The sequence below is a fragment of the Pyrus communis genome, chromosome 7 (assembly GCF_963583255.1).
Source record: "Pyrus communis chromosome 7, drPyrComm1.1, whole genome shotgun sequence".
NCBI classification, from domain to species: domain Eukaryota; kingdom Viridiplantae; phylum Streptophyta; class Magnoliopsida; order Rosales; family Rosaceae; genus Pyrus; species Pyrus communis.
The window spans coordinates 25091356-25113307 of record NC_084809.1 but is presented as its reverse complement, the minus strand read 5'-3'; the positions used below and the strand labels follow the sequence as shown (position 1 = coordinate 25113307).

General features: G+C 37.0%; 4 protein-coding genes across 4 annotated transcripts; 1 reads left to right on the top strand and 3 right to left on the bottom strand.

Annotated features, from left to right (window-relative positions):
* Positions 1–208: 208 nt before the first annotated feature.
* LOC137740314 (lanC-like protein GCL2) lies at positions 209–2478 on the bottom strand. The gene is made up of 3 exons (XM_068480175.1): positions 1799–2478; positions 1154–1471; positions 209–729 (listed from the first exon to the last, which is right to left on the bottom strand). Exons 1-3 carry the CDS (start codon positions 2384–2386, stop codon positions 391–393), a joined length of 1245 nt encoding a protein of 414 aa, XP_068336276.1. The 5' UTR covers positions 2387–2478; the 3' UTR covers positions 209–390.
* Positions 2479–5781: 3303 nt separating this feature from the next.
* Positions 5782–9060, top strand: LOC137739900 (uncharacterized). Its single transcript, XM_068479643.1, has 5 exons — positions 5782–5988; positions 6137–6309; positions 7043–7141; positions 7228–7379; positions 8484–9060. Exons 2-5 carry the CDS (start codon positions 6139–6141, stop codon positions 8869–8871), a joined length of 810 nt encoding a protein of 269 aa, XP_068335744.1. The 5' UTR covers positions 5782–5988; positions 6137–6138; the 3' UTR covers positions 8872–9060.
* A 583-nt stretch (positions 9061–9643) lies between these two features.
* Positions 9644–11931, bottom strand: LOC137738641 (B-box zinc finger protein 25-like). The gene is made up of 3 exons (XM_068478118.1): positions 11598–11931; positions 10217–10522; positions 9644–10102 (listed from the first exon to the last, which is right to left on the bottom strand). The coding sequence occupies exons 1-3, from the start codon at positions 11784–11786 to the stop codon at positions 9863–9865; spliced, it is 735 nt and encodes a 244-aa protein (XP_068334219.1). The 5' UTR covers positions 11787–11931; the 3' UTR covers positions 9644–9862.
* A 5223-nt stretch (positions 11932–17154) lies between these two features.
* LOC137738845 (UPF0481 protein At3g47200-like) lies at positions 17155–18558 on the bottom strand. Its single transcript, XM_068478319.1, has one exon. The coding sequence runs from the start codon at positions 18556–18558 to the stop codon at positions 17218–17220; it is 1341 nt and encodes a 446-aa protein (XP_068334420.1). The 3' UTR covers positions 17155–17217.
* Between the last annotated feature and the right edge of the window lie 3394 nt (positions 18559–21952).

Sequence of the window (21952 nt, the reverse complement as noted above, 5' to 3'; positions counted from 1 at the left end):
ATATCTGGATTCTCTAGGATGCATAAACCAGTAAGCGACTGTATTCAAATTAGGCAGCACATTAGGTCATGCACAACCATCAATTTAAAGAAAGCTAGATAGAAGGATAGGAACAAATTAAGGGATTAAAAAGAACCTAGACCATAACGGATATATAATGTACATGACTTCATTGACATTTGGTGAAAGAGATTGAAACAACCTGCAATTGATCAAGCTAATAAATTTTATTGCTAATGATGTAACATTTAAACATACAGATTATAGAGAGCTGACTGAACTAAATGGAACCGTATCTTCGGGTTCCGGTTTGCACATATTACATATACTCAGTAGTAAATTACAATGAGTGATGGTAATTTCTACACCTTCCCCTTGTACAAACACCTTTTAGTGTTCGTAAGCCGGAAACTTCGCCTGAGAAGGTTCAACCATGTCCAATAAAAGGTAAGCCATACCTCCAACTCCTTCAAACAAGGAGTAGGGGCTATCGCCTCTATGCATCTCACCCTGCGATATAAGCTTGTGAGCTCTATCGAGTAGGAAACAAGCAAAAGCTTTGGCTCTGTATAAGAACACTACATTTCCTGTCAGTTGGTAGAGCGAGAGGAACACATATGCATTTCCACTAATGCCATGGCAAATCCCCACTCGCTTTAGCAGTCCACGTTTCCAGACAACCTCTGCCGCATCAGCAGCTGCTTCCAGAAATTCTTTATCTCCAAAAACCTGAGATTTACCATATCTTTAATAGTAGACAGACTAAAATAGGAGACGCAATACAAGTCGACAGTGAATAATTTGAAGATTCGTACAATTAAAGCCGCTTGCTCATGTCAAAGTGAGGTTTATAATGCAACTTCTATGGAAGAATGTCACAAATTCTATACTTCCACCACACAATGTGTGCTTTAAGGAGAAGTTTCTTTGGGAAAAAAACTTCGAATATAGCTCATTAATGTTAATGAAATGTATTCACGGTCAATACTAATAAACGGCGTTTGATAAATGTCTAGTGAACAAATTATAAAAGAATCTTAAACGTTTAAATCCAAAACCAGTTTGGACAAGAAATCCACATGAAATTTATTAGCAAACAATTGAAAAGAAGCCCATGAAATTCTATGCATGAAAAGAGCATTCAAATTCTTACCTTAGCAGCTTTGGCAAGTGTGAGGGCAATCCCAGGAGCCCCATGACACCAGTGTACTAGAACATCTCGATGTCTATCTTCTTCACTTGCAGGGTAGTTACCACTAGGAAAACGATTGTTAATCATGTACTTGAGAGTGCCCTTGACATCTTCAACCTCATCAGGCTTCAATTCCATGTCCATCAAAACATGCATAATCCCTGCCAATCCATGTGCAGCCCCCCAATACTTCTCCCCATACCACTCAAACATCAATGGACATCTTCCTCCCTTACCCAATGCTCGACCGTTCTTGATAATTTCATCCACAACTGCTCTCTGCACACACAAATCCAAAATACAAGCCGGCCATACACCCATTAATAAATTAATGCACTACATACATACATACACAATTTGATCTTTTTTTTCTTCGTTTGAGCGATATTTTAATGTAATCCAAACTACGGGAGGGGAATTCCAACTTAGGTGCAAAGGGTAGTACACCGCTCTAGCCAACTTTGACTCTTCTAATAGTGTACTTAACCAAAAGGACTAAAATTTAAACTCAATTGGGTTCAATAAAAGTTATAAAACTATTGCAATGATGAAAATCAAGTAGAACAAAACCCAAATTAATACAATAAATTGGAGCACCAATCTTACCATGTAAGCTGAAGAAATTGTACCACCCTCCAAATGTTTGTTCAGAAACAAGCAAGCCCACAAAAACCCAACTTTCCCATACAACAATTCATCAGGGAGATTTCTGGAAAGCTTAATCTCTCTAAATTGTGCCAAATAATAACTCAGAGAAGCAGAGTCGCCGCAGTGCTTCGCCGCAACCGCCCCAAGAGCACAAACACCCGCCCTCCCGCACATAAATGTGACAACATCCCTCGAACCCAGAGAGGCGGAGTCGCAGGCCTTGACGATCTGAGCACAGATAGTGACATCGTTCGCGTCGCCTGTGACTTGGTACGATTTGAAGAGGAGAAAGGCGGTGCCCAGAGCACCGGAATAGAGAGTGAAGTCGTGAAGGCTTTGTGCGGCGGCGGCTCCGGCCCACGTCTCAGTAAGGATGGTTTGTATGAGTTCCGAGGCGGCGCGTTTGAGAAGGTGTGAGAGAGATGGGCAGGGCGTGGAGAGGAGGTTCATAAGCGAGTCATTTCCGTGTTCTGCTTGTGGAGGTGATGGAGTTGGTGCTTCGGCTACCATGTCTGGCATTATATTTGGGAAGAATCGGTCTGCCATTGTCGACTGCGACTGCTGAGTGCTGAGCTTGTTGGGTGGAAAGTTTACTGAGGAAGAGTAGCTCAGGAAGGTGAAGAAGCGTCTGAAAGCGTAAGCGGATACGGATAGCTGTGCTTATTACACGCCGAAAGCGGCGGGGTAAAAGTTTTGGCCCAAAATTAACGTCGAAAGCGGCGGGGTAAAACGTGTCATAGTATAATTTAAAGACAATTGAAAAACTTATCTCCAACCTTAGGCTAAAACTTAAAATTTTTAGTCCAAAAACAAATTTTTTGGTCCCACCTTTTTTGTTTAAAATTTTAGTTTTAAATTATTAAAGAATGAATTTAGGCTAATTTTTTTTCTTAAATTAATTTTTTTTAATTATGTAAACTATCGTCAATTAATTTTATGAATATTTTAATCTAAAAATATTTAAATTCCAATAAATATTGAAAAATCACATATAGAAGGCATCTAAATTAATAGAAACATTAATTAATAAGCCACAAATTTAATACACACGACAATTAATAAACTACATAAACTTAATAATGATATCCACTATCTTGACTTGGTGGTGGACTTGGGATATAGCCTTGAGATGAATCATCATCTTGAAATATACTCATTGTGGCATATTTTTGTAAAATTTTCTTTTGCTTACCACGTAAGAACTTTTTCCTCTTTGGAGTGTATTTGTTGAGGTTCCTCATCATAAAATTAATTTCGAACCTCTCTTGCTCCCTATCCCCTACTCCCTATCACCTCAGACAATCCTTGAGGACGTCCCAAGCATGATGCAACTTAAAAGGTTGATTTTTTGGTGTTACTCTTGTCTTGCAAATTGCCATTGTTTTGTTGCCCTATGCAAAAAAATACATAAGAACAATTAGTTGCAAAATAATATTATGTACATGACAAATAAAATATTAACAAAAACACTCACAATTTCTGCAGCACTGCTTCCACTAGCCATGCCAACCACGGCTTTCTCCAAACTTCCCTTCCATAAAGTGCATGTTTTGTTGATAACCTTCTACCGATCGTAAACACCACCACCATCCATGTCGTCACCATTGCAGTTTTCATGAAATTATCAATGATTTTATCCGACAAAAACTTTTTATTTTGATTCATGCCAACTGCACCATCTTCACTAATAGAAACTCATGCCAAGCATAAAACAACATCTTCCTCACAAATCCAATTACGACCTTTAATATGCTCTCTTGCCATCTTGAAAATTTTGGAAATGGGAAGAAATGGTAGAAAGAAGAATTGGAAGAATTGTAGGAGAAAAGTGAGTTTTGTGGTTTGAATTTGGACTATTGGATCAACCAACGGTCCAAATATATCGGTCGTCCGATGCAAATTAGAGTCGTTAGGCTCTTGCATGTGGCCGACAGCTGCCCTAACAGTGGGCCCCCTTGTCAGGCGCTGAAGGCTTCAGCTCACGTGGGTGTTGCTGGGGCACGTGTTTGGGCCGAGACTAGGCTAGGTTTGGGCGAGTCCACGCGCATATGGGGGGGAGGGGGAATAAAACCTAAAAAATAGCATTTAGCCTAAGGTTGGGTTTGGTCTTAACACGTTTAACATTAAAAATTCTCTTAGAGAGATTTTTCAATGTAATCGGAACACAGAGTGGCACACCATGTGTCATTATACAAATGGTGGGATATATGTGTTAAAAAGTTAATAACTTAAAAAATAAAATTTTCCATCACTTATATAAAAACACATGGTGTACCATTTGTGCTCTGATCACAATAAAAAAATTCTCCTCACAAGCGTCAAATATTGTTTTTTTCGTCAGAAAGAAAAAATTATTTTCACCGCCTTGAAGTGGTCGCAATGCTCATGCCAAATTAGTTTTTATTAGATGAATAAAAATTTCAAGACTTGTACGTAGTAGATGAAATAAAACAATCTCATCTTATGACTATCAGAAAAGTGATGAGCATTAACACTAGTTGAAGGTGGTGAGAAAAAAATTTCTCAAAGAATAAACAAGATTTCCATGACACCAGAGAGGATACTACGATAGTAGTGTATAACAATAGAGCATCTGGAGACGCTAAAATTAATAGTTTCTTAAACCAATAACGCGATGTCTTGTAGTAATATTGAAATATAGGATGACAAGTGACAACATATTATTAGCATTAGCAGTAGCAGTGATGGATGCATTAAGGGACTTGGGTGGTCCTGAGACCACTTAGAAGCCCAAATAAGTGACTACGAGAACCTCTCAGACCAGGTAAATTAGGGCATGTAGTGAAGGAGAAGAGTGTAACGGCGGACCGATAGTTGCAGATTTTGCAAATAATTAACAAAGGAGAAGAAGATTATTCTATTTTTTTTAAAAGACTTTGCCAAACAACGCCATTTTGAGCCAAGCCATTAAAACAAAGTAATTGAAAGCACGTCTTCTTATTAAACCACATGAGAGAGACCGTTTTTAATTAAAAAAAATAAAAAGAGTCTATTATCTTTCCTCCTATCTGAGATATCCACCCAATTTATTTGGCATTCAGTTTCTCCAATTGGGTGATCCCCAAATTTTCCCTCTAACCTCACCTAACTGATTCCCAAGCCACCACCAGCTGCTTTACGCCTTCACCTGTCTCTTCTTCACGACCACCACCTGGTTCACTTCTCTCCAGCCTCCATGGCCACTTAACCCTCTAATTTCTAAATTTAAGTAAACTTTTTATTATTTTAGCCTAAATTAATCATATAGAATGTTAATAATGATGTGTATTGGATGAAGAATTTAAATTCATAATAGATTATAGTTCATGTTAATTTTTTTTAAATTCATAATTGATGTGGTGAACAAATTTGTAGTTCGTAATGTTGTTGGTACAATAATTATAAATGAAAAAAAATTGATAGTTTACTTTAATTTTTTCAATTTTATTTTCGTCTAATTTATTTTTAAAACTTTTACATTACGATCACTCGATGTTAGAGTCTTTATACGATTAATGGACAAAAGGAAGCCTAAAGCAATTTCAACTAGATTTTGTATGTAAGTTGGAGGTGCGTGTAGTTGCTCCATTAGACAAATTGATGGGGATTGCATACGGGCCTGTAAATTGGGTCGGGCCGGCCCGGGCCTGAGGAGTAACGACCCAAGCCAATTTTTTGTGCAGTGCAAGCTTTTCACGTTAAAAATGTGATATTCATACAACCATTTTAACTTTTTTCACATGCTTTATTAATTTTCAGCATTTGATTTTTTTTTAAAATCATTTAATCTGATGATCAGAAGTTAAAAAAGTACGTAAGAAGTAAAAAAATGATGATTACCGCATGATAATTCCCTATTGACCGGGTGATGAAAGTTCAGACACACGCACAAAATTAAAAAAAAAAAAAAAAAAAAAAGAAATAATAATAAAACTGAGAGCGATCGCTTGAAGTACAGGCATTTCTCTAATATCCTTCCCGTTCTCTCCCAAATCTGACGCCGACACTGCCAATCCGGGGCAGAAATCGACGCTGCCTCAACCTCCAGCCTCCCATCTCATCCGTCGTGACACACCCGAGGCTTCCGTCTCCTCTGTAGACTCTTTCTCTCGGTCCAGCGTCGCCACCGCCTCAACCTCCAGATTCAGGTATTATACAAATCTTACCAAGCACCATATATTTCGTCCAAGTAGTGTGAGTCAGAATTAGTAACGCCGTCGGGTGACTTCAATTAAATCTAATCATCTCCAATGAATTTTCACCCCCCCCCCCTTTTCTGTGTGTGTTTAACTGCAGAAATGTACAGTAATGTCGGAAGCCAGCCTGGGGCGGCAATGCCGACGGCATCCCCGCCGATGAATCCGTTTGGGAATTCGTTGTACGGTGCTAGTTCCGGATTAATCCGTGGTGGATTGGGTGCATATGGAGAGAAGATTTTAGGATCAAGCTCTGAGTATGTACAAAGCAATGTAAGTAGCCCCCAACTATTCCATTAAGGATTTATGATCTTGCTTAACTCTAAAAGATGAAGATTTTAGGATCAAATTGTAAAGTTTTTGAATCAAGTGTTAACTTTTGTAAATTATATCAAAGTTTGGATGATTTTAATGTTAGCAAATAGCATGTTTAAGGGGCTTCATGAATCATTTTTCCCCTAAGGTTTATTAATTGTTGTCAAATTAGCATGCTTTTAATTGTTTGTGATTGTTTTGGAAAATTTGGTTTCAGTGATGCTTGATATGAATGAAGTTTGACATTATTGAATGAAACATTTCTGAAGGGCTTAATTCTGGTTGTGCAACTTCTTTGTCTCTTTGTTTGTCCTCTGGTGCTCTTCATTGAGCGAAAGGTTGCGGATCTATTAATTAGATCGGTGTATTGTATTTGTACATATGGTCTGATGCACAAATTAGGTTTTTTTTTTTTTTTTTTTTTTTTTTTTTTTTGTACTTCAATTCCATAGATGCCTTCATCTTATTATGCTTCCTAAAACATTTTGCATTGATCTCTAACTCAGTTAAACGATATAAACTGCTTTGAACACAGTAATCGCCTTGTAAGATTGTCTTCAATTTCAAATGACTAGATTTTCCCTTTTAACTTCTAGTACTCTTTAGATGTTAGACGTGGCTATCAGTTTGTACTTAATTCAAGGTAATTGAGTTCTATTCTGATATTTTTTTTTTTGGTTGAAATGGGCAGATCAGTAGGTATTTCTCTGATCCGCAATACTACTTCCAAGTGAATGACCAGTATGTGAGGAACAAATTGAAGGTTGTTCTATTTCCTTTTCTCCACAGGGTAAGTGCTAACATTTTGGTTTTTGCTTGTGGAATGAAATTATCCTGCTACAGAACTTACTCTTGCCCTTCCCTCTCGTGTTTCAGGGCCATTGGACCAGAATAACGGAGCCAGTAGGAGGCAGGCTTTCTTATAAACCCCCAATCTATGACATAAATGCACCAGACCTATACATTCCATTTATGGCATTTGGTACCTATGTGGTTCTGGCTGGCTTCTCATTGGGTCTTCAAGGAAAGTAAGTTGATGAAATTTCTACATGTACTCTGAGCAGTTTTCTCTTTTGTTCGGGATGTGCTGTATGGGAAACCATTTGATATAAGAATGAAGATTGTGTTTTCTTTTAACCGTAGAAGTGAGCTATGCATCCTTTTCTTTTGCAGTTATTTCCTCTTTTTCTAATTCTGTGTCCTACTATTAGTTTTCTACTTTCGTCTCCCTGTTTGGAAAAAAAAGGTTCTATTTAGTACAAATATATTTGGTCCTTTTGTTTATATAGTCTAGCCATTTAGCTTTTCTCTTGTTGAGGATCTTCCTTCATCTCAGAATTATATCCATGCCAACGGTTACTATAACGATAACAATAGTACAATTGTTTTAACCTCTTAAATAGGTTCTGGGAGGCCATTGCCAAACAAAAATGTAAAAGTAGATAACAATAATATCTCTTTATTAAATGTTTCCTGGGGCTTGGTACAATATAACTCCTAAATAAGTTAGGTCAAGACTGAAATGTGAAGCTCTGAACACATTGTCTTTTAGTTTCTTAACCCTAAACCCTGATTTCTAGATTATAGCTGTGACTTGTAAGTTGGAGTATTGCATCTGACCAAAAAGTATGCTGCAGATGAGACCACTCTTTTAGCTGGCCGTACTGTTCTTTTATTGGTTAATCTGTGGCCAACTTTAACTGTTGTGTTAGAGAAAGCAGGACCCCTCTCAATGCTTTAGTTTCCTGTTTCCTTCGTCTTTCTTTTTCATTTTCTTGCTGTAGCAAATCTATATTGATTTGAAGGAGTATTCTAGGTTTTTTAACTCTCGAAGTAAAAGAAATATCTTTCACTTGGGCATCAATGTGAAACAATTAGCTATTGGATCTTTTCTCAACCTCAAAAAATATAATCAGTCTTTTTTTTTTTTTTTTTAAATTGTTGATTGGTCGCTCCCTCAGCTCTTCATGAACTGCATCACAGTTCCATTTTGAGATTTTCTTTAAGGGGTGTGGTTTTTGTTTTGTATTTATTATTTATGATTTTGGTAATTCAGTCTGTTAACGTCAGAGACTCATTTATCTCTTGGCACTTGTGATATCTTAAAACTGTATTTGTTAATTTCCTACCAGGTTTAGCCCTGAAGCTCTAAACTGGTTGTTTATCAAGGGCTTGCTTGGCTGGTTTATGCAAGTTGCACTACTGAAAGTATCATTGCTTTCATTGGGCGGTGGTGAGGCACCGTTGCTGGACATGGTGGCATATGCTGGGTATGCTTTCACGGGGTTGTGCTTTGCTGTACTTGGACGGATTATGTTGAGCTACTCATACTACTTTTTGATGCCTTGGACGTGTTTATGCATGGGAGTCTTCTTGGTGAAGACAATGAAGAGAGTTCTATTCGCCGAGGTGAGGAGTTATGATTCAAGCAAGCAGCATTACCTGTTGCTGTTTATTGCTTTGGCTCAGTTACCTCTGTTTACGTGGCTTGGCAACGTTACTGTTAATTGGCTCATATAAGTCAGCTTATTTTGTACGAGTTAGCACCACTTCTTGTTTATAGAATTTCCCGAAATCTTGTATACAGTTTCTTTGTATTAATTTCGGGCCACGACTTTTGCTCCCAGATTTAAGAATTGTTAGATATTTCTGTTGAGTGCTTTTAGTGCTGGGATTATCAAGTAATTGTAATCAAAAGCAGTAATCTGACTTGAAAATTTGTCACCGAAAAATTATTATTTAAAGTTAACCCTTGTCTGTCCTTGTTGGTAGACCTGTAAACAGGTTGGGTTTACTGGGTTTGGGTTGGGTTCAACCCGACCTGTTGACTTAACGGGTCACCCGAACTCAACCCGCGAAGGGAAAACTTCCAACAAGGAATGAAAAATGTCTGACTAGAAAGGAATGAAATTTCGTGAACTTCGCGTGAAGGGGTTAATCAAATGCTATGTTGAATCGTTTTCGAGGGAAAGCCTGTTATTGCTCATCGAGCAACTTCAGGTGTCTGAGCCTGTTCAATGGTTAAATATTGCCTCAGTATTAGTGTTGGCAAACTTAAGTGGAACATTTGGTGAGCCCCAGTAGTCCTGATCAAGGACTCTGCTGGTGAATCCATCGCTGGACATGCTTTAGAAGGTCAAGCTTCGGAATCCACCGATGCTTGGTGGAATTCTGCCGAAAGTCATCCAATCCTCTGGTAATGTCGCCAAGAACTTCGAGCAACTGAACTCATTTCTTTAGTTTGCCCGGAATACCGGCGAGTAATGCAACCTACACAACAGTTTCACCTTGCATAGAAATGAAGTAAAATAACAGGCATGTCCCTGTGGATTGTCTTATCGCCAAGTAGGCGACATTACATGCTTTAATGTATCAAATAAAACGGTAAATCCCGAAAATGCTTTATACGTTCTTATATAAATCCATAAATACGTACAGGTAGGTACTTAGTATGAACATGTATATAATTCAACCTATCAACTAATACCATGAAGTTGATACATGTCTAAAATCAGCCAAGATCAGGGACGGTGAAGTGATCATCGTCGTCCTCCAACATTTCGATCCTAGGCTTCTTGTACGGATTGTTCAATTTGGCGGGACTATACGAGGTGAAATTGGTTGACTGTGACACCGGAAGCTTAGGAACTTCAGCTACTGCTGCCATGGCTTTTTGAGGAAACTGCTCTTCGCCGAAAACACCCATGTCGCCTATCCATTCAAGTTCACCAAACTCAAACGACTCTTTCTGCTGAAAGAAAATGCAAATGACATCTCTGTTAGAATGTGAGCATCCTTACGCGTGGGCGCTTTTTGCGCGTGTACAACTAGATAACAAGAAAATACACAGAGGGATATTTCTAACCTTGTCGGAAGATTCAAATTCTGATAACTGCAGCAAGTCATCAACACCCCAAGGGGATGAGATACCAGAAGCCTGTGGTGTTGGAATTTTTGTTGAAACGATCTTGTGTGAGCTGTGACTACCGGATGGCTCCAAGCTACTCGGTTCTGTGTCATTACAACAGCCGGTGCTCAATGCCACTCGGATTCCAGTGGCGAGGAACCTCTGGTGGTTCGCAGAGCGGCTATTTGCCGAATGAATCGATTCATCGCAATCCTGACAAACGAGGGCTCTGTCTTCGACACAGAATATAAAAGCTGCCTTGTCCTGGGGATCACAAGATGTTTGTGAGAGAGAAACAAAGAAACAAAGCGAGACTGAAATTTGAGGCACTATAAGAGAACTTGTCAAACTTGTGAGATCATTTAGCGACGTTAATTAACCCAGATATTGAAACCTCACTCGCATATCCGATGCTAGCTACAACTATAACATAGTATCAGAGCAGACAATTCATTCACGCCAGACTCAACTTCGAATCATGCGTTCAACGTCACTCAATATAATTTATCTACACTGGACATAGTATACTGATTAAATCTTGACACTGACACCCAGTACTTGTGCCTCTCTATTGATGTTTTCACTTGGTTTTGGGTAAGATTTGCTTTTGAAGAACCTAATCTAAGACTACTAGCACTACTACAATTTTTTTTAATTAATTTTTTTATTACAAACCATAAGATAATTTACGTTAAATTTATATAAACTAAAGACAAAAGGATTCGGACATGAATGCAGAGGATAGAGCATATTGCTCTAACCAATTTAACTCCGCCTATATTAGTGAAAATTATTACAATTGAGCACATAGAAATATGTTGAAAACATTGACAATATTGAAACCGTTGGCAGTTTAATGAATGCCCACATAGTTTTTTCAATACCCACACAAAGTGATGTAGACTTTGGAAATAAAGGTGATCGTATTTTCAAAGTCATGTTATGTAAATTTCAAAATGTAAGAATATGTTCGCATGGAGTTGCTCTATAAATAGAGCACCCAACTACTATCAAAACACACAAAAAACAAGAGGGAAAGATCATTAACATCAGTATTTATTCCTTCCTCTTTTATTTTTCATCCCCTTGAATTATAGTTAGAGTAGGATATTTTACCCATGCTTCGCTCTTGTTACTAGTAAAGATTATCTCTCTAACTTTTACCTATTTATAACAAAATAATATATTTACTTGAATGAATGAATATGGAAAGGTAAACAAAATCCAACAGAAAAGGAAAAATCAAAATTGGAAGTTGGAATATGCGTACTCAATATATATACATACATACATACATAAGAAAAGAAAGTGGGGAATTAAGTGAAAGAAAAGAAATTACTTGGCATATATCACATGTAGGGAGTTTGTTTGACTTCGAGAGGCACTCAAGGAGAAGCCTCTGGTGCTTGCTTGCAAGCTTATTCGCTGCATGTACTTCCACGTCACATTTGGCGCACAGCGCCGCCTCGTCGGCACAACAAATCACCGTCGCCGGAGCCTTCTCGCACGCATCACACTGAATTTTCATCTCCAATATATTAATCCTCCTCCTTCCCCTTTTCTCCACTTGAATATTTCCGAAAACCTCCTAAAACCGTCACCAAAGATTAATGGAGAAGAAGAAAAAAAGCCAAATTATTGGATTGGAACGGGGATCTCCAGGTTATGTCTTGTGGCTGTAGAGACACTGGAGTGTCGGCATGGTTAGCAATGCATGCATGATCTAGTGGCTACCAATATTTCTGACTGTTCTAATTTTTTTTTAATTTTTTTTATATGGCTTTCTAACGGTTTTAAAATGACAACTGGCCACAGGTTTGATTAATCCCCAAGGTTTGAAAATTAAGAAATGGTATCTAAATCTGCTTAGGTGCCCGATTAGACCTATCTAGCTGTAAATCTCATTTAAGCAGAAAATAGATAATTTTTATTTTTCATTTTATTTATTCCAGAAAAACCGAGTTGTTTAATACTTGGATAAACATTCGTTATATGTTTGTTTTTTATGTTTTTAATATGTTATAATACTTTATATTCTACATGTATTTTTTAGTATAAGTAGATATTTATTTATTTGTTATATAACAAATTTTATTAAAACTAAAAATAAAAAAATAAAAAAAATAAAAAAAACAAAGGCCTAAGCTCCCTCTTAAACACCTAAGCATCCATATCTACTGCCTGACTAGCACCTAACGTCTTTTAGAACTGTTATTGCATTAATTCGTATGATTTAATTAAAGCGGTGTTAACTATCAAGTATGATACATCTTTGTTTACATGTCTCCACGATGGAAAGATAAACGCGAATTGGACACTATATCTTTTATTTCTTGGTGCAAGTGTACATATGATATCACATAATTTACTAGAAAAATAAGGCCAACTTATGATTTTGTTAGTTTACCCTGGTTAGGGCAAGTTGCTTTTGCATCTTTATAGGTAGTTTGAATTGAGCGATGTAATTGTTTGTCTTTGAAGAGAAATTTTTCATTGTGATCCGAACACGGATGATACACTATGTGTTTTTATATAAGTGGTGAGAAATTTTTTTTTTTTAAATTATTAACCTTTTAACACACTTATCTCATCATTTGTATAGTGACATGTGGTGTACCACTTCGTGTTCATGTCACACTGAAAAATCTCTTATGTTTGAGCATCAGTTTCTCTTCTACTTGCTTGTATTTATAGGGCTTATAAACGGATGAGGATTCTCTTCAGATCCTCTTTGTGGGAATCCTAGGTATCCTCACATCATGACTGTTCATTGTACATTGTGCGATCAGTTTTCGTTAAATACTATTTATGTTAATTTTAAATAAATAAATTCAAAATGATTTCTAGCTGCACGATGTACGATAAACGATTAAAATGTGAGGATCCTTAAAATCCCCATAACTTGAATTCGGATGGAATCCAAATCCCTCATAAACATCTCCATGATTACGTCTGATAATGTCAATCAATATAATTCTACCTTAATGGTGACAATTAACACTGATCATCATTGATTCTATCCATCAACATAATTTTGACTCGAAATGAGTTTTGTGGTTGCAAATTGCGTCCAGGGTTGGATTTATTAACACTTCTACAGAGACTTAGGAATTAAGAAATGAAGAACAAAGAATTCTAGAGAAAAAAAGAATGAGAGAAAAATATCATTTCAGCAAAAGTTCCTACAACTGTTGACCTTCTAGCTATTTATAGTAGCTAGGAAAACTTAATGACTAAGCAAGCTTCTAACCCACCCAAGCTCCCAGATTGTGACAAATGTACACTCAAGATTGTTACACCTGTTCATTTAGAAAATACACCTAATACCCCCCTTAATCTCAACTGGGGTATCCCAGTTTGAGTTGGAACAATGCTGTAGAAATAAGTGACCATGAAGACCTTTGATCAATACATCTGCCACTTGATCAATTGTAGAAATATACTCAATGACCAAATCTCCCTTATGAACTCGTTCTCAAATGAAATGAAAATCTGTATCAAGGTGTTTTATCTGAGTGTGAAAAACCGGATTAGAACATAAGGCAAGTGTCGAAACATTGTCACAATGAATAAGTGGAGGAGAGGACAAGAAGACATGCAGATCCTTGAGAATCAAACGTATCCAAGCTACATCAGCAGTAGCATTAGCTAAAGCTTTATATTTTGCTTTAGTTGAACTTCTGGAAACATTCCCTTATTTCTTTGATTGCCAGGAGATGGGATTTGGACCTAAGAATACCACGAAGCTAGTCATTGATCTTCTAGTGTTTACATCTGATGCCCAATCAGCATCACTAAGGGTAGTAAATTCTATAGAATCAATAGCAGAAAATGTGAGATCACAGTTCATAGTGCCTTGTAAATAACGCATAATCATTTTCACCAAGGCAAAATGCAAAACTATTGGTGTAGACATGAACTGACAAGCATAATTAGTTGCAAAAGCAATGTCAGGACGTGCAAATGTAAGGTATTGTAAGGCCCCAACAAGACTGCGAAATAGAGTAGGATCAAGTAAGAGTGTTCCTTAATTTTTAAACAACTGAGTATGTGGCTTGCAAGGAGTGGAACATGGTTTACAAGAATCCATAGATGCCTTGTGAAGTAGATCTTTTACATACTTAGACTGGGATATGAATAAATCCCCATTATCCCTGTAAGTAATCTGAAAACCTAAGAAGTATGTCAACAATCCCATATCTTTCATATCAAACACCTCTTCTAACCTATCGATCAATGATTTCTTGCACTAACACAGGTTGTGAACCTATGATAATTATGTCATCCACATATAAGAGAAGAATCACAACTTCATTGTCAAGAGCTTTAACAAACAAACTAGGATTGGATTCCAAAACCACAAATCCCAAAGTAGGTAGATATCTGGTAAATTTGGAGTTCCAGGCTCGAGGAGCTTGTTTAAGTCCATATAGAGACTTAACAAGCTTACAAACATACTAAGGATGATAAGGATCATGAAACCCTTGTGGTTGCTTCATGAACACCTCTTCTTGGAGATCACCATGCAGAAACACATTATTTACATCTAACTGGTGTAATTTCCACCTCTATGAAGTAGCAATAACAAGAACAAGTCTTACAGTGGTGTGTCATACAACAGGGCTAAATGTATCATCATAATCTAACCCATGTTCTTGACTATAGCCTTGAGCCACTAAGCAAGCCTTGTATGTGGAAATCTTGCCATATTGATCCTTCTTAATCTTATAAACCCACTTACTTCCTATCACATTCCTATCAACTGGTGGTGGAACTAACTCTCACGTTCCCTGTTTGGTAAAGTTGTAAACTCTTATAACATAGAATTCCTTCACTGTTTATGTACAACTGTTGTTCTAAAAGTAGTAGGCTTAATTGAATTACGAATAGATAATACTGCAATGTAACCCTTGAACTCAACATCAACAGAGTCACTAGCATTTGTCTCAGAGAAATTAGCATTAGATGCAAGATATGAACTATAATCTTTCTTAGAGATGGCACCAGACTTCAGTCTAGTTGTCATAGGATGACTTGAAGATACCATAGATAAATCAGAATTGACAGTATCAATTGAATCAATATTTGGATCAAGAGAGAGATTTACCTCTAATTGTGCATAACTATGGACAGGCAACAAAGCATTTGATGTTTGAGAGGAAGAAGGATGCTAGGGGGAAGCTTGTACAAAAAAATCATCATTTTGAACATGTGGAAGACTATTCCTAGATGATGAATGACCTTGCGAACTAATATACTGCTCATTACTTCTAGAACCACCACTGTGATGAGTACTGCCTAACGGTGTGTTCTACCCATTGATGAAAGAGTCCATACTATTTCCACTTGACTGAACAGAACTAGGAACTAAAGTTATAATAATTGGAACAAGTATAGGATGCTTGTTAAAAGGAGTATATGACTGATGTAAAGAAGGATGGACAGACTTATCCATAAACGGAAACACAGTTTCATCATGCATAACATGTCTTGAAATAAACAACTTCTTCTTCATTCGGTGATAACACACACTACCTTTGTATCCCAAATGCATAACCCAAGAATGTACAATGATCAGTTCTAACATCCAATTTGCTAGAATTGTAGGGTCTAAGAAAGGGATAAACTGATGTGCCAAAAATTATAAGACATTTCAATTCTGGATGTACTCCAAACAACTTAAAAAATGGAGATTGCACTTGTAAATTGTGCCATGGCATTCTATTGATCATAAAAGTTGCATGAGAACAAGCATGGAACCAGAAATTCTGAGGCCAATGAGCAGTGGATAACAAAGTCACTGCAGTTTCTATAATATGACCATGTTTGCGCTCTACTACTTCATTCTGTTGTGGAGTGTATGTGCAAGAAACCAAATGTAATATTCCATTTGCAGCCAAGAATTATCAGTGCTTCATAACTAAGACGTGAATTTGAATTTCTGTGCAGATGTACCTGGTCAACCAAGAGAAGTTCCACAAAGAAGCTACAAACATTACTGGAAAGCAATAGCAGAGCTGATTCCTCGCGAGGTTCCTAACATTGAGAAGAAGGGAGGGAAGAAAGATCCTGACGAGAAGCCCTCAATCATTGTCATCCAGGGCCCAAAACCTGGTAAACCGACTGATCTTTCAAGGATGCAGCAAATTTTCCTGAAACTGAAACACAACCCTCCACCACACATGATGCCGCCCCCTCCTGCCAAAGATGTCAAGGATGCAAAGGGAGGAAAAGATGGAAAGGATACAAAGGATGTAAAAGATGCAAAGGGAGGAAATGATGCAAAGGATGCCAAGGAAGGAGGAAAGGACGCAAAGGAAGCAAAGGAAGGAAAGGATGCGAAGAATGGAAAAACTAATTCACCAACTGCAGCTGGAGCTGCAGGTGCAAGCACACCTGTTTCACCTGCCAAAGACGTTGCTGCAAATGGTACTCCCGACTTATCAAAACCAGAGGTTCCTGCTCAACCAGAGGGTGAGCACCATTCGGAAACCACGCCAGATCCTCCTAAGTAATGACCGTTCATATTTTTTTATTCTTTACATTATTTGAGTCTGCTGCTTAGAAACTTCCTACGAAGAATAAACACAATTATTTGTTGATAAACCAGAGTCTGCAGCATGGAATGCAGAGATTTTCTTCCTAACTTGCTTGAGGGTTTTGTAGTCTTAGTTTGTAAGCAAAACCACCTCTATTGAATTCAATGTTTTCACATTTATATTTTAGCCCTTTGAAATTACACATGCTTTTTTGTTTACACACAATTCATGGAGCAAGAACCAATTTTATCCTTACAATAATTATCAAACTATCAATTACATCACTGCTTTATTTTACAAGAAAAATAAGCAAATAAATACAAACTCAAAGAGTTTCATTATTTCGTAACTTTGCCTGCAGTCACAGAAGTCTTGTTTATTTTTAGATCCTTGGGTGAACATTGACCAATTGGAAGGTTACTAATTCGGCTTGTAGTAGGCGAGAATACCATATACAGTCTGCAAGACGGTAAGAATGAGAGCAAGGATGACCGCATTTGAGAAAAGAGACAAGATTGACTTTGGATTGTATAGATAATCCCTTTTGATCCTTGCAAACCAACGCCTTAGCCAGCGACGATGGTAACATTCATTCACTTGCCGGGCGAGGGAAGAGTAAAAGAAATTTATGCGTTCAGTGCTATAGCGAAGCCTATTGAAGAAACAAACAGTGTCCTCCTCGCTCAACTCGGTGTCTATAATTCCTTTCTGAATGAGGGAGTCTAAATCTTTGGTAGACTTGATAAGCTGATTCAATAGCATGGCGTAAGACAAAACGGCACATTTGTCAAAGCTGTCCAGACACTGTTCGTAGGCTATGAGGTTTCTGAACAGGGATTCTGTGTTGGATCGAATCATCACATACGGAATTTCCATCACTCCATTTTCCAATTTGAAGGTTATGTCTGACAGATCTCTGTCATTGGATGCACTTTGAAATTTGACTCCAATTTCCTCGAGAAGTGTCACTGAGGGAATAGGAGTCCAATCTACATCATAAGACCTTGTGTTCAACAATGATCCAACAAGCGAATTTCTTACTGCGTCAAGTAAATTTCTCATAACACATTTCTCCAAGGGACTATGCTTCATTCCGGAAAGGCCCTTAGTAAGTTGATATACAGAAACCTCATGTGATGATTTTGTGAGGTTGAATAAACAGTCGAGAACTTGCCACGGAAGCTGGTTTTCAAGCAGCAACAAGTCGTTTTTAAATGTGGAGAACCACCCTGGCACACAGCAACTTCGCTTGCGGAAAAGTTCTAAAATATAGCAACCATCGACCACCATCATTTCTACAAAATTATCGCTACTCAGATCAAACTTTTCGTCATAGCAGTTACGAAGAAACTCTTCTCTGCTTCTAATTTCTTTGACAAAGTTCCCCAAACTGGTATCTGGAGTTGGTTTGCGATCGAGGAGGGAACGCAAATACCGTAGCTTAGTTTGTTCCATGCCTTGATACTTTATTCTTTGGTGGTGATACGGCCCGATTGAAACCACTTGTGGGAAAAAAGCATTTTCATTCTCCCTGAAATGTTTGGTAGGGACTCTAAATACGCTAGTATGAACTGGCTCTGTTGATTTCTTGGGAAGCTTTTTTTCTATCAATGACGCTAATTCGTCTTCAATTTCTTCGTTTCTGCTCCAACCTTGGTTACCCATATGACTTGTTTCTCTCCCACTTCTCTCTCCCTCCTCTCCTACTTGAATTACGGAGTGATCAGCTTTTGCATTGCTCTCACCAGCTGAGCCTGTCATCGTCAACTCTTTTCAACTTCAAATGTGACTCGCTTACTCTAGTCTGTATTATATATTAACAAGAACAAAAATTACAAATGATGTCAATCCATTAATTGAATTACCAAATTTATTATTGGAACCTTACAAAATTTTTATTACCCTAATAAAAATTGAAAATATGACTTTACCCCTTGAAATTTATTTTTATTTTTTTATTTAAAACACACCTCACAATTACATCTTTTCCTTCTCTCCCTTTGTGTCGCCTACCACCTGTTCTCTGTGTCCCTTATAATTGTTCAGTAAAATAGGCCTACAATAAGAACATTAATTCGTTAAATTTTACGTATAGTTATACAAAAAAAAAATGTATTTAAAACTTATCGTACATTTGAAATAAAAGTATTGACTTTTAATACGTTTAGATTCTAAATGTACCAGAAATCCAAATGTACTATAAAATCAAATGTACCCATAGTATAAGTAATCAAACTTACCAATACAATCAAATGATCATACAACCAAACGTACATTTACTATGTTTATGTATGTGACAATGAGTTTTGAACATTCTATTTAATTCACTAAAATAAATATTATAATAAATAATAAAAAAAATCTAAAATCGCCACAATGAGAGATGCATATAACTATAAAAAAAAAATGCATAGGTAAACGAATAAAAGGACAAGAAAAAGGAAAATTAAAATATAACGAGAATTTTTTTTAAGGTGGGTAGCAAACAATTTCATGAAAAATTATATTAAAAAAAAGTGTAAAACTGAACCTCTAATAAAATGAAATTAGTCACTAAATTTGTAGGGAAAATGTTTAATCAAACTCTTAAAATAAACATATGTTTAATCAATGAAATTGAAAAATGAGACGTCTATATCAAAACGCTCATATTTTTTTTCTAACAAAAACCTAATGAGCTCAAATTAAGCAAATTCGTTAATTAAGTTTGACTTTATCCAATTTGTATTTTCAGTGCCGGCTAAAATGCACCTAATGACATTTTGACTTTCAGTTTGTAACTTATAAGTTTTGTTACATAAGCTGTAAATTTTTTGTAATAATAGGTCACTTATTTGTTTGCATGGCATCTTATTTGATTTGGGTTTTATTTGGATGATTTTAAAAAGTGGGCTTATGCTAAAGAAATAAGAGTGGTAAGAGCCTATCTCTAAATACCTTCAATAAAAAATAGAAACAGCAGAAATTTCAATCTAAAATTTGTACGCAGTTGGTAGGAGAAACTCACCTGCAGGATGATCCAGCTTTGATGCAGCATCCAGAGATTGGCTAAAGAAATAAGAGTGGTAAGAGCCTATCTCTAAGTAACTTAAATAAAAAATAGAAACAGCAGAAATTTCAATCTAAAATTTGTATTGGTAGGAGAAACTCACCTGCATGATGATCCAGCTTTGATGCAGCATCCAGAGATTGTGTTATATGTTATTGGAACCTTACACACACACACACACCCACACACACACAATTCCGCATCCAGAGATTGTGTTATATGTTATTGGAACCTTACATACACACACAGATATATTCCGAATGGAATTAATTAAGAAACTTGAGAGATCGAACAATGAATTAGACATTTATACTTACCTTGCTCAAGTCTGTCTCCTTTGCTTTATTCTATAGCTAATTTGTCCGACCATTCGCTTTGAGAATAAATTCTATATTGATGGATGAAGAGATTTTGCATGTGCTTATAAATAATTAGGCTATTCCTCATATTGTCGGTTTTATGGTAGAACCTCAAGTTTCTTCAATACGTGTTACCAAAGTTTTAAATGGTTCTTTTGATTGTCTGCGAATTAACCATAGAATATATTAGAGTCATCTTTAATTTTCTTTGTTAAGATGAATTGCAGTGACTTTTAAAGCTGGGAGCTTCTAGTCACTCCCAGTACTGCTCAACTCACCCTTAAAACAACACTTTAAAATATTCGTTTTGCCCTTTAAACTATTTAGAGAAACTAGAAAACCAGAAAATAATTCAAAGTGCCATGGACGAGATAGTCTATCTGGCGTAAAGGTATATAAACCTTGCCATTTTGTGAGTGCTTTTTACACAACGAATATATAGTAAATGAAACGTTCTGTGGAGCATTTTCGATTCAGTTAGTAGGTCGAGATTGAACTAATTTAATCTTATGCATATATATACCCTTTTTTTGAGAGCAATGGAGGATATATATTTCATTCAACAGTCAACACCAACACAGCACAAAAAGAGAGTCTGGGCACGGCATATGACTAAAATTTGCTTATGCATGCTTTAATACATGAAAATTGACTCAAGGAGAAAATATTGTGAATGAATATCTTAAATTTGTGTGTATACCATTAGATGTAGAATTTTCTATCTTATCAATTGTTAAAAAGTTGATCTCGCTTAAAAATGTTTTTGTCTCCATCCCTGCTAAAGCATTTCTGTTTCTTACAAAAATCTTCTCGACTAGGCAACGGTCTATTGGCGATGAGTAACAAAAATAAAAAGTACATATTTAAAACATAGAGAGGAGTCACATTCTTCTAGACTCACAGTCCAAGAAAATTGTGACCACTAGCTGTTCGATGTTAATTCATCAGTAGATGATTGTGGAGAGAGATTTTTCAGTGTAACCGGTGCACAAAGTGGTACATCACGTGTCACTATACAAATTGTGGGATATGTATGCTAAAAAATTAATAACTTAAAAAATAAAATTTCTCACCACTTCTATTAAAACACGTGGTGTACCACTTCTATTCCCATCACAACTAAAAATTTCTCATGATTGTGGAGACATAATTTAACCACTTCCAATAAGAGAAGGACACGTGAACTGTATACTCGCTATGACAGTTTTACACTTGATGTCGTGAGCAAACCACAAATCATTACCAATAACGTGGCACCTGTCTGCCCTCCATGAGGGATCGTGGCACTTGTCTACCAAGTGAGTATTAGGCCTTTGGCCATCAACGTATCAAAGGTGCTTCAGGCTCATGATATTCCTACCACCGATCCAAACTCAACCCAATGGGGATAGAAAGTGGACTCTTCGGAGTCTCCCCTTTGGTGTCCAGCGCGCATGTGTTCTTACTAACAGGGACCTTCAAAACTACTAGTTGGCAGGACTACATAGACTAGCTTGCTCCATCACGAGCAAAAAGTTAAGGTCTGCCTAGTATGGCTTGCAACCTCCTTGCCTGGCTACCTACCATGGTTAGGTCATAAGTAGCCAAGTCAAACAGGAAAACAATCATCGCCACTTAATACCCAAAACTCTCTCTAGTTTATAGTTTTTCCCAAACTATCTTTCTGACTTAAGCATAAGAGGTCCCTTGCCGAACACCCTCCCATATTTCTTGGTGTTCATCAATCAGGCTAACAGTGTTTGTTATT

Coding starts and splice junctions, on each gene's coding strand:
- LOC137738641 (XM_068478118.1), bottom strand. CDS start 11,786: ATGAAAATTCAGTGTGATGCGTGCGAGAAGGCTCCGGCGACGGTGATT. Junction 10,523..11,597: donor CTACATGTGATATATGCCAA/GTAATTTCTTTT, acceptor TGTGATCCCCAG/GACAAGGCAGCTTTTATATT. Junction 10,103..10,216: donor AATTTGAATCTTCCGACAAG/GTTAGAAATATC, acceptor ATTTTCTTTCAG/CAGAAAGAGTCGTTTGAGTT.
- LOC137740314 (XM_068480175.1), bottom strand. CDS start 2,386: ATGGCAGACCGATTCTTCCCAAATATAATGCCAGACATGGTAGCCGAA. Junction 1,472..1,798: donor CAATTTCTTCAGCTTACATG/GTAAGATTGGTG, acceptor TTGTGTGTGCAG/AGAGCAGTTGTGGATGAAAT. Junction 730..1,153: donor CACTTGCCAAAGCTGCTAAG/GTAAGAATTTGA, acceptor GGTAAATCTCAG/GTTTTTGGAGATAAAGAATT.
- LOC137738845 (XM_068478319.1), bottom strand. CDS start 18,558: ATGACAGGCTCAGCTGGTGAGAGCAATGCAAAAGCTGATCACTCCGTA.
- LOC137739900 (XM_068479643.1), top strand. CDS start 6,139: ATGTACAGTAATGTCGGAAGCCAGCCTGGGGCGGCAATGCCGACGGCA. Junction 6,310..7,042: donor CTGAGTATGTACAAAGCAAT/GTAAGTAGCCCC, acceptor TGAAATGGGCAG/ATCAGTAGGTATTTCTCTGA. Junction 7,380..8,483: donor TCATTGGGTCTTCAAGGAAA/GTAAGTTGATGA, acceptor ATTTCCTACCAG/GTTTAGCCCTGAAGCTCTAA.